This window comes from Chrysemys picta, unplaced genomic scaffold (genome assembly GCF_011386835.1).
Source record: "Chrysemys picta bellii isolate R12L10 unplaced genomic scaffold, ASM1138683v2 scaf522, whole genome shotgun sequence".
In the NCBI taxonomy this organism is placed as follows: Eukaryota; Metazoa; Chordata; order Testudines; family Emydidae; genus Chrysemys; species Chrysemys picta.
The window spans coordinates 20,800-36,420 of NW_027053229.1; the positions used below are offsets into that span (position 1 = coordinate 20,800).

Below are 15,621 nucleotides of genomic sequence, written 5' to 3' on the forward strand. Positions count from 1 at the left end.
TCTTAGAGGGTAACCTACGTCTTGCTGCTACAAGCCACCAACCCTTGCTGTGTGAGGGGATGGGGCTTTGTTGGACCAGTGCATTAGTGCCCTGCATGCGCACATAAACACACCCATTTGAAGCCCTGACTCCATTATGAGAAGGAGCGTGAGGATTCTCAAGGAGATGAGAACCCCACATAGTCTGCACAGGAATAACACTTGGAAACTCCATATGCTCTGGGCCCCAAAAAGACAAATGGAATTGTCCCCTTAGTAAGGAAGTAATATGTATAATTAATGAGCAGGAAGTATAAACATCAGGCTTTAAATCTTTTCTCTTACCTTCCCATCCTTAGGATGTGTTTGCTGGGGTCTTCTCCTATATGCGAGTCTCCTGGGGTGCTCTGTATCAGACTCACTGCCCCCTCCCACCCTGGAGTATATCTGGGTGTGCAGAGACACGTGTTACTTCTGCGAAGCCCTGTCTCAGGTGGCAGGGTAATGTAAATTGTTCATCTCTGCTTTTCAACCTGGGATCCTCTTTCAACCAGGGAAGGGGGCCCAAATTTGAGGTCACAATGGAGTGGGAATTGTCCCTGTCCGTTTATCAGGTCAAGGACCCAGGCTTTACCAGGGAAAGGTGTTTGGAGTCTCCTCCCCGTCTCCATAGGCTTACTCAGCGTTGAAGGATTAAAGAGCACTTTAGACAGTGTTTGTCCAGAACAGAGGCACATAAGAATTCCATTCCTTATGTAGCTGCACCATCAGGGGATTACAGAGGCATCAAGGAGAAATCCCTTCCCATGTTCAAAATGGCTCCTGCTTTACTGAGTAAAAACCCCCAAGTGGTACTAATTCTCTTCGGAAGGGTGTAGACAGACACCCTTTCAGGCACCTGGGGCCATCTAGCAAGCTATTCCAACAATCAGCATTTGTCTCAGTGCCCCTACTTAGTTGAGAGATGCCCAGAGCAGGGTGATTAGCGTGCTACCTCACTTCTGTAAACAATCGGGGGAAGTACCCCATGTACACAACCACACAAAAAAGAAATCCCAAACCCACATGACTCTCCCATCACCGGAAGCCAGTGTCTTGAAAAAAAACCCAATACTAATAAACTGTCTAGTTTCTCATGCTTTCCTCCTTTGAGATCATCATTTCTGGTTAAAACTAGATGTTAAACTAAAATATAAGGAAAATTTGAAAGTTTGGGGAACGTAAGTGCAGCAGTAGTCCTACCAGAGAGAGACATCGCCATGCCTCCACTTATGGTGCAAAGGAAACAATACCTTACTTGCCAGGGTCTGTACTTCAAAATTAGACCGTGTTTAAACATGTCTTTTCACTCTGCCCCTAAGATTAACCATAACTGACTGATGTGATATTAAACATAACAATGCAGTGTCTACACTGCATGTTGTAACATCATGTTAATGAACACATTAATTAATACCTTGTGAAACTTCCCACTGTAGACGTGCCCCAATTGTCTTTAAACTGCTTCTATTACCTCATTATGTCACACGCAACTTGTGAGAGCATATCAGTTCTGATGTATGCAGAATTTCCATCTAAATTATTAATTAAGTGATTCTTCTTATGACAGCACTATTTTTGCTAATAATTTAGATAGGCGTTTTTAGTTTTTAAACCTGTCCATCTAGGTGAATTTCTTCTTATCAATTCCCTCTGCATTTTCTAGCCTGCAGTCTTTTTCTACTTCCATTTGTGGTGAATGACGGACTGTAGTTCTGTGCTCTCGCTTCAGAAATAAACACATGAAAAAACACAGTGTGGAGCCTGTATTGTGGCAAGCAGGCACTGAGTTACAGTGCTCACTCCATGCCCAGCTAATGGAGCACTGTGCTTGATATTTACGTTATCCTGAAGTGTGTTTTATAAGGCTGCCAGATATCCACCATCCCTTTATTTTGGCATTCCAATGCACATAGGGTGGACAAACCTGCCTGGACCACATGCTTTTCAGCTGGGTTTTGTCATTTGGTTATTTTGAATATTCTATTTAGATTATTATTTCTCTATCAAGGAAATCTACACACATGTAGCTTTCCAATAAACATGACTTTAATGTTTCTCTGTTGGAATTAGAAGCTGCTATAATTCAATTGTATATTACTAAGTGAATCTACTATACAAATGCATATTACAACTTTTGTCTGGTTTTTTAGTTGCACTGAACTTTTAATGACAGGTGAGATGCCATTAGTGAGAGTATAATGCTTATACAGAAGAATGAAGTTTCCTGTTAGCAACTACAAACAATTTTTTATTTTATAGTTGGACAATCTGAAGTCTACAATTCAACGGAAGAAGCAAAATGGATTTGCTCCCAGTAAAATGAAGACGTGGATGAAATCCTGTAAGCAGCTAGAGAAGGGAAAAAAAATGTTGGAGAAACAAATTGCTGAACATGGTGCTCCATTAAAGGAGCAAAAGACAAGTATGGGGTAGTTTAAGAAGGAAATGCTCTACTAGAATGTTATTATAAGGCTGCAAATCATTCATTGAAGTCACGGTTTCCGTGACCTCTGTGAATTTTGCAGTGCTGGTGCAGCTGATCCCAGGACCACCCCATCAGCTGGGGAAGCCCAGGAGCCAGCCGCACTGGCCGTTGCTCCGGCAGCACTAGGCATGGTCCCTGGTGCTGCCCTGGAGCAGGAGTCTGGGACTAGTGGCAGTGGGATCCTGGGCATCCCCCCAGCAACAGCGTCACCCTGTTCTCTCTCCCCCACTCCTCAGCAGTCTTCAGGAGCGTCCCCCTTCCCAGTAGGTAAGATTTAGTCACGAGTATTTTTAGTAAAAGTCATGAACAGGTCATGGGGCCGTGACTTTTTGTTTATTGCCCGTGACCTGTCCATGACTTTAACTAAAAATACCCAAGACTAAAACATAGCCTTAATCATGATCCTGTTTCTAACCTTAATGCATTTATTTATACAACATGTTTTCAAAACATGCATTATTACGTTTGATTCAGATGAGGCGCCAGATCCTCAGCTGGTGTAAATCATTATAGTTTCTGAAGCTCTGCCATTCACACCAGCTGAGAATTTGGCCCAAGATCTGTCTCCTCAAATTTCAGAGTCTCCTTATATATTATGAATATAGATTTCCAATGCCTATGTTTTGAAATCAAAAATGACCTTAGGATGAAGGGGAGGCTATTTTTTAAAGAACATTAGAGTGGTGTGTATAACTTCTTACAATGCTTTGTTTGAGACATGAGAGTGTAAAATGTTGGAGTGTGTCTGTTCTTTCCGTTGCTGGCCATCACAACAAAGAATGTTCTGGGTATAGATGGCTGATAGTTCAGCATCCACCATGGAGAAATTGACATCTTTTAGAGTTTATACATATGTCCTTCCAAACAGCTTTTGGTGTCCTTCTGGATTGTAGACAGGGAGAGAGGAGCAACTCTTAAAGTGTTATGATTCAGACAAGTATCAGGGGTAGCCGTGTTAGTCTGAATCTGTAAAAAGCAACAGAGGGTCCTGTGGCACCTTTAAGACTAACAGAAGTATTGGGAGCATAAGCTTTCGTGGGTAAGAACCTCACTTCTTCAGATGCAAGTAATGGAAATTTCCAGAGGCAGGTATAAATCAGTATGGAGATAACGAGGTTAGTTCAATCAGGGAGGGTGAGGTGCTCTGCTAGCAGTTGAGGTGTGAACACCAAGGGAGGAGAAACTGCTTCTGTGGTTGGATAGCCATTCACAGTCTTTGTTTAATCCTGATCTGATGGTGTCAGATTTGCAAATGAACTGGAGCTCAGCAGTTTCTCTTTGGAGTCTGGTCCTGAAGTTTTTTTGCTGTAAGATGGCTACCTTTACACCTGCGATTGTGTGGCCAGGGAGGTTGAAGTGATCATCAGTGATCTACAATCCATCCTGGACAATGATCCCTCACTTTCACAGACCTTGGGAGGCAGGCCAGTCCTCGCCCACAGACAACCAGCCAACCTTAAGCATATTCTCACCAGCAACCACGCACCGCACCATAATAACTCAGGAACCAAGCCATGCAACAAACCTCGATGCCAACTCTGCCCACATATCTACACCAGCAACACCATCACAGGACCTAACCAGATCAGCTACAACATCACCGGCTCATTCACCTGCACGTCCACCAATGTTATATATGCCATCATGTGCCAGCAGTGCCCCTCTGCTATGTACATTGGCCAAACTGGACAGTCACTACGCAAGAGGATAAATGGACACAAATCACATATCAGGAATGGCAATATACAAAAACCTGTAGGAGAACACTTCAACCTCCCTGGCCACACAATAGCAGGTGTAAAGGTAGCCATCTTACAGCAAAAACACTTCAGGACCAGACTCCAAAGAGAAACTGCTGAGCTCCAGTTCATTTGCAAATTTGACACCATCAGATCAGGATTAAACAAAGACTGTGAATGGCTATCCAACCACAGAAGCAGTTTCTCCTCCCTTGGTGTTCACACCTCAACTGCTAGCAGAGCACCTCACCCTCCCTGAACTAACCTCGTTATCTCCATACTGATTTATACCTGCCTCTGGAAATTTCCATTACTTGCATCTGAAGAAACATGCTTCAGACAGTTCCTCCATTTTCTAACTGTCATCAGCCTGGTACTAATTGCAGCTTTCTGGGACCAGGAAGTGCTGGAGTTTATTAACTTTAACAAATGTTTTTTAAGACACATACATTGGGATTTTATTGATCACAAGCTTCAGTCATTTCAAGAGTTGTCAGGGGCTAAGTATAGAGCTAATAGGACAACAGTTTAAAGTGGTCACCACAGTGTGTAAAATATACTACAACTTGTCTGCCATTAGCTAGGGTAAGTTAGGCTAGCAAATATTCATGAGTGTCCAATAAGCAGAATCACTAGCGGTATAAAAAGAGATCCATATTTCTGAGACGAGCTATATTCAATTATATACCCATAAATTGTTAAAATAATGGTAAGGTGGTAATGTTAAGCACTTAAAAGTTAGGAAATGCCAGAATTAATGTTGCCCATGCATTGTGTGTCCAAAGAATCGGGGTACCTGCCACCCTGACAGTAAATATGGTATCAACAGAGATCTCTTCTGTAAAGTAACCTTTACATGATGTCTGGTTTGTTTTATTTGGTATAGTTTACTGTGGTTGCACAAGCACACATCTTATGTACTTAATTAACAAATGAATGATTGAGATCATTGCACTCTAAACTCATCTTTCCAGAGTCTCCTTAAAGTTATTTGTACAGGTAATGACTCTTTCCTTTGGTCAGGTGCTGATGAGGTTGCCATCTCCCTACATGAGAATGAGCCAGAGTATGAGCTAGACGGACTCCCAGAGGTGGTGAAAAAAGGTAATTGTTACTTCTTTAGAGGAGAAGAGACCACATTGGTGGGGAGTGTGTGCGCGCACGCTTATCTAGAGAATCGTCTTGTCATATGCGTGACTTGGAAGCATTGTAAAAACTTGGACATCATCGGCCAGATTCAGCCCTCGTATAGGTTGCATAAGTCCATTTAACTCAGCTGCTTGTCAGAGCTGAGTTTAGCCGCATGTGCTTTAAAAAAAGGCCCTAGTATACAATTGAGGCTATAGGGGGCTAGTATATTTTGTTGTAGATGTATGTAATTTCTAGTGGTTTTGGTTTTTGGTCTGTGTGATGTCTTCCCATCTGTACAGTTTTGTAGTATTTGATGACAAAAGCAAAACAGCCAAAAATTCTGAAATCCAGAATCCTAATATCAGGTTGTAGTTTTGAAAATCAGTCTAGATACATGTTGTTTACTTCGGGACTTCCCAAAAAACTTTGCAAAAGACCTCTGGCAAAAAGAGAGGGATTCTAGGCCCAGCCATTCCCCGTATAAACCACCTTTTTCTTCTGGTTGAGAGGAAGGGGGGAAATTTTTGCTGAAACATTTTTAACTGAATGTTTTTTCATTGAAATGTGCTGCATTGTCAAAGCCGAAATGTTTCACGGAGATGTATTGATTCAGACAAAGTTTTTGCTGGGAAGGTTTCTGAGGTGCAAAGTGGACTCTTGCAAGGAGGAAGGCTCCCAAATTGAAAACCTGATGTTTTTGATTCAATTTCATTTTGTGAAAGCATTTGAAAGGCTTATAGTTTCATTCCAATCTAGAATAAAAACAAATTTTGAAACCTCGAAAGGTGTCGCAAAACAGAATTGTTGCCCTCCGGCCAGCTCCACTTAGAACACTAGAAGAGACATCATTTTCAGATGGAAATGATTTTCCAGTTAATGGTGTTCCTTTAAAGGGAAAAGAGAACATTTTCTTGGGGAAAACGCTTTTGGCCATTTTAGTAGAGCTGCTGTTGCACAGATCCACACCCTTGCCTGAGTTCACCTATAAAATTCTAGGAACGCAAGATAGTCCTAATAATTCCCCCATTATATTTTATTCAGTGAGTAAATGCCATTTTATTTTACTTAAATTATTACCAGTTGTCATCTCCATCTTGAAATGAGCAAGATCAGATTGATTAGAACAATAAAGTAATTTAAGCAACCTTGGTTAATAGAAGCTGTTTATTTTTTAGGGTTTCCTGCTATTCCTATTGTGAAAACCGACCCTTACATTTTGTGCAGAACAACTTTTAACCTAAGGACCAGTCCCCGTCTTGCTGCCCAAAGCCAAAAGTTGTCACCAGGTTCCCAACTTTTACGAAAAGGCAGGTCGGATAATCTTGGGGAGATCTGTAAACCGACAGCTGGTGGCAGCAAATCACAAAAGGTAACTGATCTTAAAAATGTATCTGAATGTGCAGGGCATGGGCAATCCACATCATGTATTTATCTCTCCAAGTGAGTTTGAAGATATGCTGTGTTATTCACACCTCCTTTCTATTTGCCATGAATATAGTGAAGGCAAGGTCATCAATGTAAATACAATCAATAAAGCATGGCATATAACAAAGATCTGGGCATAATGGTACACTTAAAATTGTTGGTATGATCAAATCTGTGATCTCATGCCAAGTGCTCATTAACTTGGTAAATAGAAATGAGGTAAATCTTCCCACTTTAATGCTCATCACAAATATTTGATTATTTCTTGAAAGACCTGGCTGCCTAGAGCAGGGGGTGCGTGTGTGCGTGCATAGATGGATTACACACAAAAGCACTCAAAAGTTCGGATATGCTGGAATGGAGGCTCCTTGTCCCAATCTCTCTGTTCAGCCAGCCCCAGTTCTCTTCTCCTCCTCCTCTTAGCTCTGTGTCTTCTCTGAGTGTCTCCTACACATTCCTTTCCCCGTACCCCCGCCTTCTCTCATAGTCTTCTAGCCCTAGCCTCGCCTACTGGCTCCCTGTCCTTGGCCCCCTCCCCTCACCCCCACTCCTGTCCCAATCTTGGCATACTCCTTGTCCCAGTCTGCCCTCCCACCGCCACCCCCCCATTTGCCTTTTGTCCCATCTGCATTTGAGTCCAGTATCTTCCTCCACCACCGGGCATGTGCACCAGCTTGGAGGGGTCATTGGGAGTACAGGAAAGAAAGGTTCCTGTCTCAGTTCTGGTGCTTGGCCCAAAGCAGCTGGGAAGAACCGTTGCAGGGAAACTCTGGCGTTGACCCCGTAGGCCTGGGCTGGAGCATATCAGTTGCTCTGTGAGGATGGCTCATTGCTGTGTTTTCATATCCAGGAGCTGTGGGGAAATGGCACATGTGCAGTCACTCTGTGGGGAATAGCTCATGCGCAGTTTGGTTAGCACTAAGAGCTGTGCGAGATCCAAGTATACGCAGCGAGGATGAAATCTGCAGAGATTTTAGCTGCTAAAAATCTAAGAATTCTCTCTACTGAGCGTCTGTGAACTGTGATTTTTTTTCAAAGGCTTCTAATTTGGCCAAATTTGGGCAAGTTTTCCTGGGGATGGCAAAAAGCACATTCTCTGACACAAAGGCCACTCCCTGCCAAATGACAAGTTCCTGCTCCAACACATGGAGCTTTTCAAAGAAAAGTTGCCAGAATATTTTAATATGAGAAAAATGTAGGTTTCCCTAGCCTTGCTCTTGGGAATAGCTTAACCATTTTGGCTGAAATTCTGCCTCTGTCCCCCACCCCCGAAGAAAAAGAGCATGAGGCAGACATACAGCATGGAAAATTTCAGCCCAAGCAATTAAAGTTTGTAAAGTTATAAGCAGCAGAAAACAGGGTCTTGTAATGGGAGGAGCGGCGAACAGCAGAGGCTAACAGCAGGAGTTTGCCTGGGAGCTGTCCAAGAGGAGGTACGCTAAGTGCTGCATTAGGGGGGCTGTGTTGGTGGGCCTTGAGTGGGCCTGACTGGTATATAAGGGCAGTCAGCAGCGAACCAGCTGAGTGGCGAACAGCAGAGGCTAACAGCAGGAGTTTGCCTGGGAGTTCGCGTGGGGAGAGCGCACTGAGGCTTTCATCTGCAGGTTTCTCCGAGTAGTTCCTGCAACAGTTGAGGAAGCTCCTAAGAGGACGGTGATATGGAAGGTGAGCGATCAGCTGTTGTAACCTGCACAGGTTGTGCCATGTTTGTCTTTCTTCCGCAGGACAGAAGTGACTTTGTCTGTACAAAGTGCAAGCTGGTCTCCATATTGGAGGAGAAGGTTCGAGGGCTGGAGAAACAAGTATCGACTCTGCGTTGCATAAGGGAAAATGAAGATTTCCTGGACAGATGTCAGGAGATGCTTCTACGGCCACAATGTTCTGAAGATTCAGAGCAGGCGCAGCAGGGACAGAAGGATTGTGAGGAGGTTTGGCAGCATGTGACCTCCAGAAGAAGAAAGAGGAGCGTCCATGCACCAGCAATGGAGATACAGGTGAGCAATCGTTTCCATGTTCTCTCTACAGGTGCTAATGCGGAGAGTGGACTAGATGGCCCATCTGAGGGAAGGGAGCAGAAGGAGACTCCACCGATTGGAAGGCAAAAGATGCACTGTCCTAGGGATGCGGGTTCCACGACCACCACTCCCAAGAGGAGGAGGAGGGTGGTGGTGGTCGGGGACTCCCTCCTCAGGGGGACTGAGTCATCTATCTGCCGCCCTGACCGGGAAAACCGAGAGGTCTGCTGCTTGCCAGGAGCTAGGATACACGATGTGACGGAGAGACTGCCGAGACTCATCAAGCCCTCGGATCGCTACCCCTTCCTGCTTCTCCACGTGGGCACCAATGATACTGCCAAGAATGACCTTGAGCGGATCACTGCAGACTACGTGGCTCTGGGAAGAAGGATAAAGGAGTTTGAGGCGCAAGTGGTGTTCTCGTCCATCCTCCCTGTGCAAGGAAAAGGCCGGGGTAGAGACCGTCGAATCGTGGAAGTCAACGAATGGCTACGCAGGTGGTGTCGGAGAGAAGGCTTTGGATTCTTCGACCATGGGATGGTGTTCCAAGAAGAAGGAGTGCTAGGCAGAGACGGGCTCCACCTAACGAAGAGAGGGAAGAGCATCTTCGCCAGCAGGCTGGCTAACCTAGTGAGGAGGGCTTTAAACTAGGTTCACCGGGGGAAGGAGACCAAAGCCCTGAGGTAAGTGGGGAAATGGGATCCTGGGAGGAAGCACAAGCAGGAGAGCGCAAGAGGGGAGGACTCCTGTCTCATGCTGGGAAAGAGGGACGATCATTGAGTTATCTTAAGTGCCTATACACAAATGCAAGAAGCCTGGGAAACAAGCAGGGAGAACTGGAAGTCCTGGCACAGTCAGGGAACTATGATGTGATTGGAATAACAGAGACTTGGTGGGATAACTCACATGACTGGAGTACTGTCATGGATGGATATAAACTGTTCAGGAAGGACAGGCAGGGCAGAAAAGGTGGGGGAGTTGCATTGTATGTAAGAGAGGAGTATGACTGCTCAGAGCTCCGGTATGATACTGCAGAAAAACCTGAGTGTGTCTGGATAAAGTTGAGAAGTGGGAGCAACAAGGGTGATGTCGTGGTTGGAGTCTGCTATAGACCACCAGACCAGGGGGATGAGGTGGACGAGGCTTTCTTCTGGCAACTAGCAGAAGTTGCTAGATCGCAGGCCCTGGTTCTCATGGGAGACTTTAATCACCCTGATATCTGCTGGGAGAGCAATACAGCGGTGCACAGGCAATCCAGGAAATTTTTGGAAAGCGTAGGGGACAATTTCCTGGTGCAAGTGCTGGAGGAACCAACTAGGGGCAAAGCTTTTCTTGACCTGCTGCTCACAAACAGGGAAGAACTAGTAGGGGAAGCAAAAGTGGATGGGAACCTGGGAGGCAGTGACCATGAGATGGTCGAGTTCAGGATCCTGACACAAGGAAGAAAGGAGAGCAGCAGAATATGGACCCTGGACTTCAGAAAAGCAGACTTTGACTCCCTCAGGGAACAGATGGGCAGGATCCCCTAGGAGAATAACATGAAGGGCAAAGGGGTCCAGGAGAGCTGGCTGTATTTTAAAGAATCCTTATTGAGGTTGCAGGAACAAACCATCCCGATGTGTAGAAAGAATAGTAAATATGGCAGGCGACCAGCCTGGCTAAACAGTGAAATCCTTGCTGATCTTAAACGCAAAAAAGAGGCTTATAAGAAGTGGAAGATTGGACAAATGACCAGGGAGGAGTATAAAAATATTGCTCAGGCGTGCAGGAGTGAAATCAGGAAGGCCAAATCACACTTGGAGTTGCAGTTAGCAAGAGATGTTAAGAGTAACAAGAAGGGTTTCTTCAGGTATGTTAGCAACAAGAAGAAAATCAAGGAAAGTGTGGGCCCCTTACTGAATGAGGGAGGCAACCTAGTGACCGAGGATGTGGAAAAAGCTAATGTACTCAATGATTTTTTTGCCTCTGTCTTCACGCACAAGGTCAGCTCCCAGATTGCTGCACTGGGCAGTACAGCATGGGGAGAAGGTGACCAGCCCTCTGTGGAGAAAGAAGTGGTTCGGGACTATTTAGAAAAACTGGACGAGCACAAGTCCATGGGGCCGGATGCGCTGCATCCGAGGGTGCTAAAGGAGTTGGCGGGTGAGATTGCAGAGCCATTAGCCATTATTTTTGAAAACTCATGGCGATCGGGGGAGGTCCCAGATGACTGGAAAAAGGCTAATGTAGTGCCCATCTTTAAAAAAGGGAAGAAGGAGGATCCGGGGAACTACAGGCCAGTCAGCCTCACCTCAGTCCCTGGAAAAATTATGGAGCAGGTCCTCAAGGAATCAATTATGAAACATTTAGAGGAAAGGAAAGTGATCAGGAACAGTCAGCATGGATTCACGAAGGGGAAGTCGTGCCTGACTAACCTAATTGCCTTCTCTGATGAGATAACTGGCTCTGTGGATGAGGGGAAAGCAGTGGATGTGTTATTTCTTGACTTTAGCAAAGCTTTTGATACTGTCTCCCACAGTATTCTTGCCACCAAGTTAAAGAAGTATGGGCTGGATGAATGGACTGTAAGGTGGATAGAAAGCTGGCTAGATCGTCGGGCTCAACGGGTAGTGATCAATGGCTCCATGTCTAGTTGGCAGCCGGTTTCAAGTGGAGTGCCCCAAGGGTCGGTCCTGGGGCCGGTTTTGTTTAATATCTTTATTAATGATCTGGAGGATGGTGTGGACTGCACTCTCAGCAAGTTTGCAGATGACACTAAACTAGGAGGCGTGGTAGATACACTAGAGGGTAGGGATCGGATACAGAGGGACCTAGACAAATTAGAGGATTGGGCAGAAAAAAACCTGATGAGGTTCAACAAGGACAAGTGCAGAGTCCTGCACTTAGGACGGAAGAATCCCATGCACTGCTACAGACTAGGGACCGAATGGCTAGGTTGCAGTTCTGCTGAAAAGGACCTAGGGGTCACAGTGGACGAGAAGCTGGATATGAGTCAACAGTGTGCTCTTGTTGCCAAGAAGGCTAACGGCATTTTGGGCTGTATAAGTAGGGGCATTGCCAGCAGATCGAGGAACGTGATCGTTCCCCTTTATTCGACATTGGTGAGGCCTCATCTGGAATACTGTGTCCAGTTTTGGGCCCCACACTACAAGAAGGATGTGGAAAAATTGGAAAGAGTCCAGCGGAGGGCAACAAAAATGATTAGGGGTCTGGAGCATATGACTTATGAGGAGAGGCTGAGAGAACTGGGATTGTTTAGTCTCCAGAAGAGAAGAATGAGGGGGGATTTGATAGCAGCCTTCAACTACCTGAAGGGGGGTTCCAAAGAGGATGGAGCTCGGCTGTTCTCAGTGGTGGCAGATGACAGAACAAGGAGCAATGGTCTCAAGTTGCAGTGGGGGAGGTCCAGGTTGGATATCAGGAAAAACTATTTCACTAGGAGGGTGGTGAAACACTGGAATGCATTACCTAGGGAGGTGGTGGAGTCTCCTTCCTTGGAGGTTTTTAAGGCCCGGCTTGACAAAGCCCTGGCTGGGATGATTTAGCTGGGAATTGGTCCTGCTTTGAGCAGGGGGTTGGACTAGATGACCTCTTGAGGTCCCTTCCAACTCTGATATTCTATGATTCTATGATTCTATGAGACAGGTAACCTTAATAATAAATGATCCTACTAGCTTTCCCAGTAATATATGTTGGTAGCAATTTTGTTTTTGCTGTTGCATTGCTGTGAACAACACACAAAATCATTCTTTAAGTAACAATCTCTACAAAAACAATCATGCTTCAACAAATTGTTTAAAGAGATATTCTGTTCCCAGAGTTTTCGTTTTTTAGGGCCAGACCCTGAAGTCGTTTCTCAGTCCTTATGCAAACTTGATCTGATTTTTTTCCTTTGCTTTTAATTATTGAGGACACTGGAATGAAAATTGATCTCATTCTTTAGAAGTTCTGGTACTGAACTTTGTCTTAATGCTTGTATTGTGATAGCCTCAACCAGACCCTGGTAACTGCATGTCCACAATCGGAGATTTTGCCCATTGCTAGAAAAACACTGTTAGAGTGATAGTGTGCCACCTCTCTAATTGTTCTATCTCCACAACTCTTAGGTCTAAAAAGGAATGCTTCCACAGTGTCTGCTTTCAGTGGTAAAAATCATTTATTTTTAGACTTAGCCGTAGATTTCTCAAGCTACTATTACAATTACGGAACTGTAAGGACTGTCTTCCCTTTTTCCACTTGACATCAACATTTTAACAGCTTTTATTTTGATAAGTATCGGCGCTAGAAGGATAAGCCCTGATGCTCATCTCTCACACAGGACCCACATCAGTGTAAGTGGGATGAGAATTGAGACCAATTACCTACACTATCAGAAGCTGTGGCATTTGGGATTTCAATTGTCGTGAAGCACACATTTATAACTACTTAAGTTTTAACTAATTAATGCTAAAATCATGTCAGCATTTGGTGGGAAGTGCAGGGGAGACAAGGATGATTGTAATAGCAGTGGGGACTGGAATTTGAGATAACCCCAAAGGTATAAATATTGTGAAATTTTTCAACAGTTTTACAAAGCTGGTGTTGAACAGCAGAACATCTGGACAAGATATCCTCTGCAGGCCAGTGTAAATGCTTCAGGAGAAAACAACTTTTTCAAGGTCTATTATATTTACAGAATAAACTATAGTACATTTACAAATTCATTATGAAATATCAGTAATTAAACTTAAATTACATATCTCAAAATACAGTTCTGCAGATTAGTGATTGAGCAAGAATAGACTAGACAAGGAATTACTGTGTACTACTCCTTAGCTTTGCCTATACCTTGTTATATTATGTGACTTGCGATTTGTAAAACTTGAACGTGGTGAGGAGTAGGTAGTTGCTGTAAAGCATTCTGCACAGCACTGTTGTATTTTCAAAGTGATCAATATAAACACTGAAGATTCTTGCATTTAGCGGGTGTCTGCTAATTCATGGTATTTGGTTGCTTGGAATGCGTCTCTCACTTCCTGCTGGTACTTAACAAGACTATTTTTTGTTGTGTTGCAGGTAGATGATACTCAACAGTGCGAAGCAGAAACAGCTATTGAACCCATGGAATCTAGTTCAAGATCTCTTTGCATGAATGAACAACTCACAAAAACTGTTGTTCAGACCTCTAGGGAGAATATTAACACTCACAAAGGCAGATATTCCTTGAGCACACAAACATCACCTGAGCAAAATGAAGAAGACCAAAACTGTATAATACTGTAAACCTGAGTAGTATAAGGGCCCTACCGTCAATAAAACCCTAACCCTGCCTCTTGACCCCTTTACCCTGCCCCTTGACCCCTTAAACCTCACCCACCTGTCACAGGAAGTCCCGCCCCAGGGGGTGTTAGTTTCGGGGTCAAGACGTCCACATGACCGGCAGCAAGGTGTGTCATGTGACCCTCCCCCTAAGAACTCCTCCTCGGTATTGGTTTTACCCCGATAGGACCACCCTGAGAGGAGATTTGACCAGTCAGGGTGAGTCCTAGGACGGGGTGACCTGTCCGGATGTGGGTCGTGTGACCCCTCTAAGAACTCCTCCCAACACCCTCTGCCAGTCAGAGTGCAGCACCATTATCCCATATGTCCCAGCTCCGGGCAGAGGAGGCCATCTCTTACCAAGGACACGTGTTTTAGAAATTGTGGAAAGGCTGCTGAGAGGAAACGTGGACTCCTTTCCCACCACTGTGAGAACTTCAGACTTTGTTTTAGCCCGAGCACCTTTGGACTTGTGTGGAGAAAGCGCTACATCGGTGACAGTCCCGAGGAGGACCCTTTGACTCAACCGTTGATGGATACGTTGGAATCCGACCCCGAAACCCTTGTGAGGCACCCCGATGAGTGTGACGGCCTCTCATTGTTCAACCCCCTAGAGGTGGAAGGCGATCATAGCTTAGGGGAGTCACCAGCTAACAAGCTGAACAGAAAAGACGTCGCTCAGGTAAATGAATGATTAAGAAGCGACGGTCGAGGATGGGGTATAATGGGGCAAGGAACCAGGGATTGCGTAAATTAACAAGCAGCAGTGGGGTGCTTACACTGTTTCTTTTCTGAAAATCTCTCAACAGCTCGAGGATGCTGTGACGGTACCTCCCATAAGGCTTTAATTTGTTAATTTACACAATCCCTGGTTCCTAGCCCCATTACACTCCATCCTCGACCCAGGGCCGGCTCCATGCACCAGCCGACCAAGCACATGCTTGGGGCGGCACCTTACAGCGAGGCGGCGCTAGGATTTTTATTTATTTATTTTGGTTCGGCGGCGGGGCGCTCGGGGGGCTTGGCACGGCGCTCGGAGGGGGAGCAGGGTCTTGGCATGGCGTGTCGCTCGGAGAGGTGTGGGGGCTTCAGGCGGCGCGGCGCTTGGAGGGGGCGGGGCTTCGGGTGGTGCGGTGCCGGGGGCGCGGGAGCTTGCGCGGCGCACGGGGGTGGGGCTACGGGCAGCACAGCGCTCGGAGGGGGGTCGGGGACTTGGCACGGCACGTCGCTCGGAGAGGTGTGGGGGCTTCAGGCGGCACGGCACTCGGAAGGGGCGGGGCTTCGGGCGGCACAGCACTGGGGGAGCGGAGGCTTGCGCGGCTCTCCGGGGGTGGGGCTTTGGGCAGCATGACGTTCGGAGGGGCGGGGGCTTGGCGCGTCGGTCAGAGGGGGGGCGCGGCACTTGGAGGGGGCGGGGCTTCGGGCGGTGTGGCGTTGGGGGGCCGGGGGCTTGCTCGGGGGGTGGGGCTTCGGGCAGCGTGGTGCTGGGGGTGTGGGGATTTCGGCG

The 15,621-nt window shown here is 45.9% G+C and overlaps 1 protein-coding gene across 4 annotated transcripts in view; it reads left to right on the forward strand.

Moving 5' to 3' along the window:
- The window catches only part of LOC135978912 (centromere protein F-like), a 34,354-nt gene extending 19,859 nt beyond the window's left edge, over positions 1–14,495 (forward strand). Inside the window, exons 6-11 of one of the 4 annotated variants that reach the window (XM_065579614.1) lie at positions 2,281–2,362; positions 5,269–5,349; positions 6,552–6,745; positions 8,526–8,795; positions 13,382–13,474; positions 13,872–14,455. In XM_065579614.1, coding sequence (XP_065435686.1) covers positions 2,281–2,362; positions 5,269–5,349; positions 6,552–6,745; positions 8,526–8,795; positions 13,382–13,474; positions 13,872–14,078 — 927 coding nt within the window. In that variant the 3' untranslated portion in view covers positions 14,079–14,455. Of the gene's footprint in view, positions 1–2,280; positions 2,363–5,268; positions 5,350–6,551; positions 6,746–8,525; positions 8,796–13,381; positions 13,475–13,871 lie in introns of all 4 variants that reach the window. The other 3 variants (XM_065579616.1, XM_065579617.1, XM_065579615.1) reach the window with 3 other exon arrangements.
- The last annotated feature ends 1,126 nt before the right edge of the window (positions 14,496–15,621 follow it).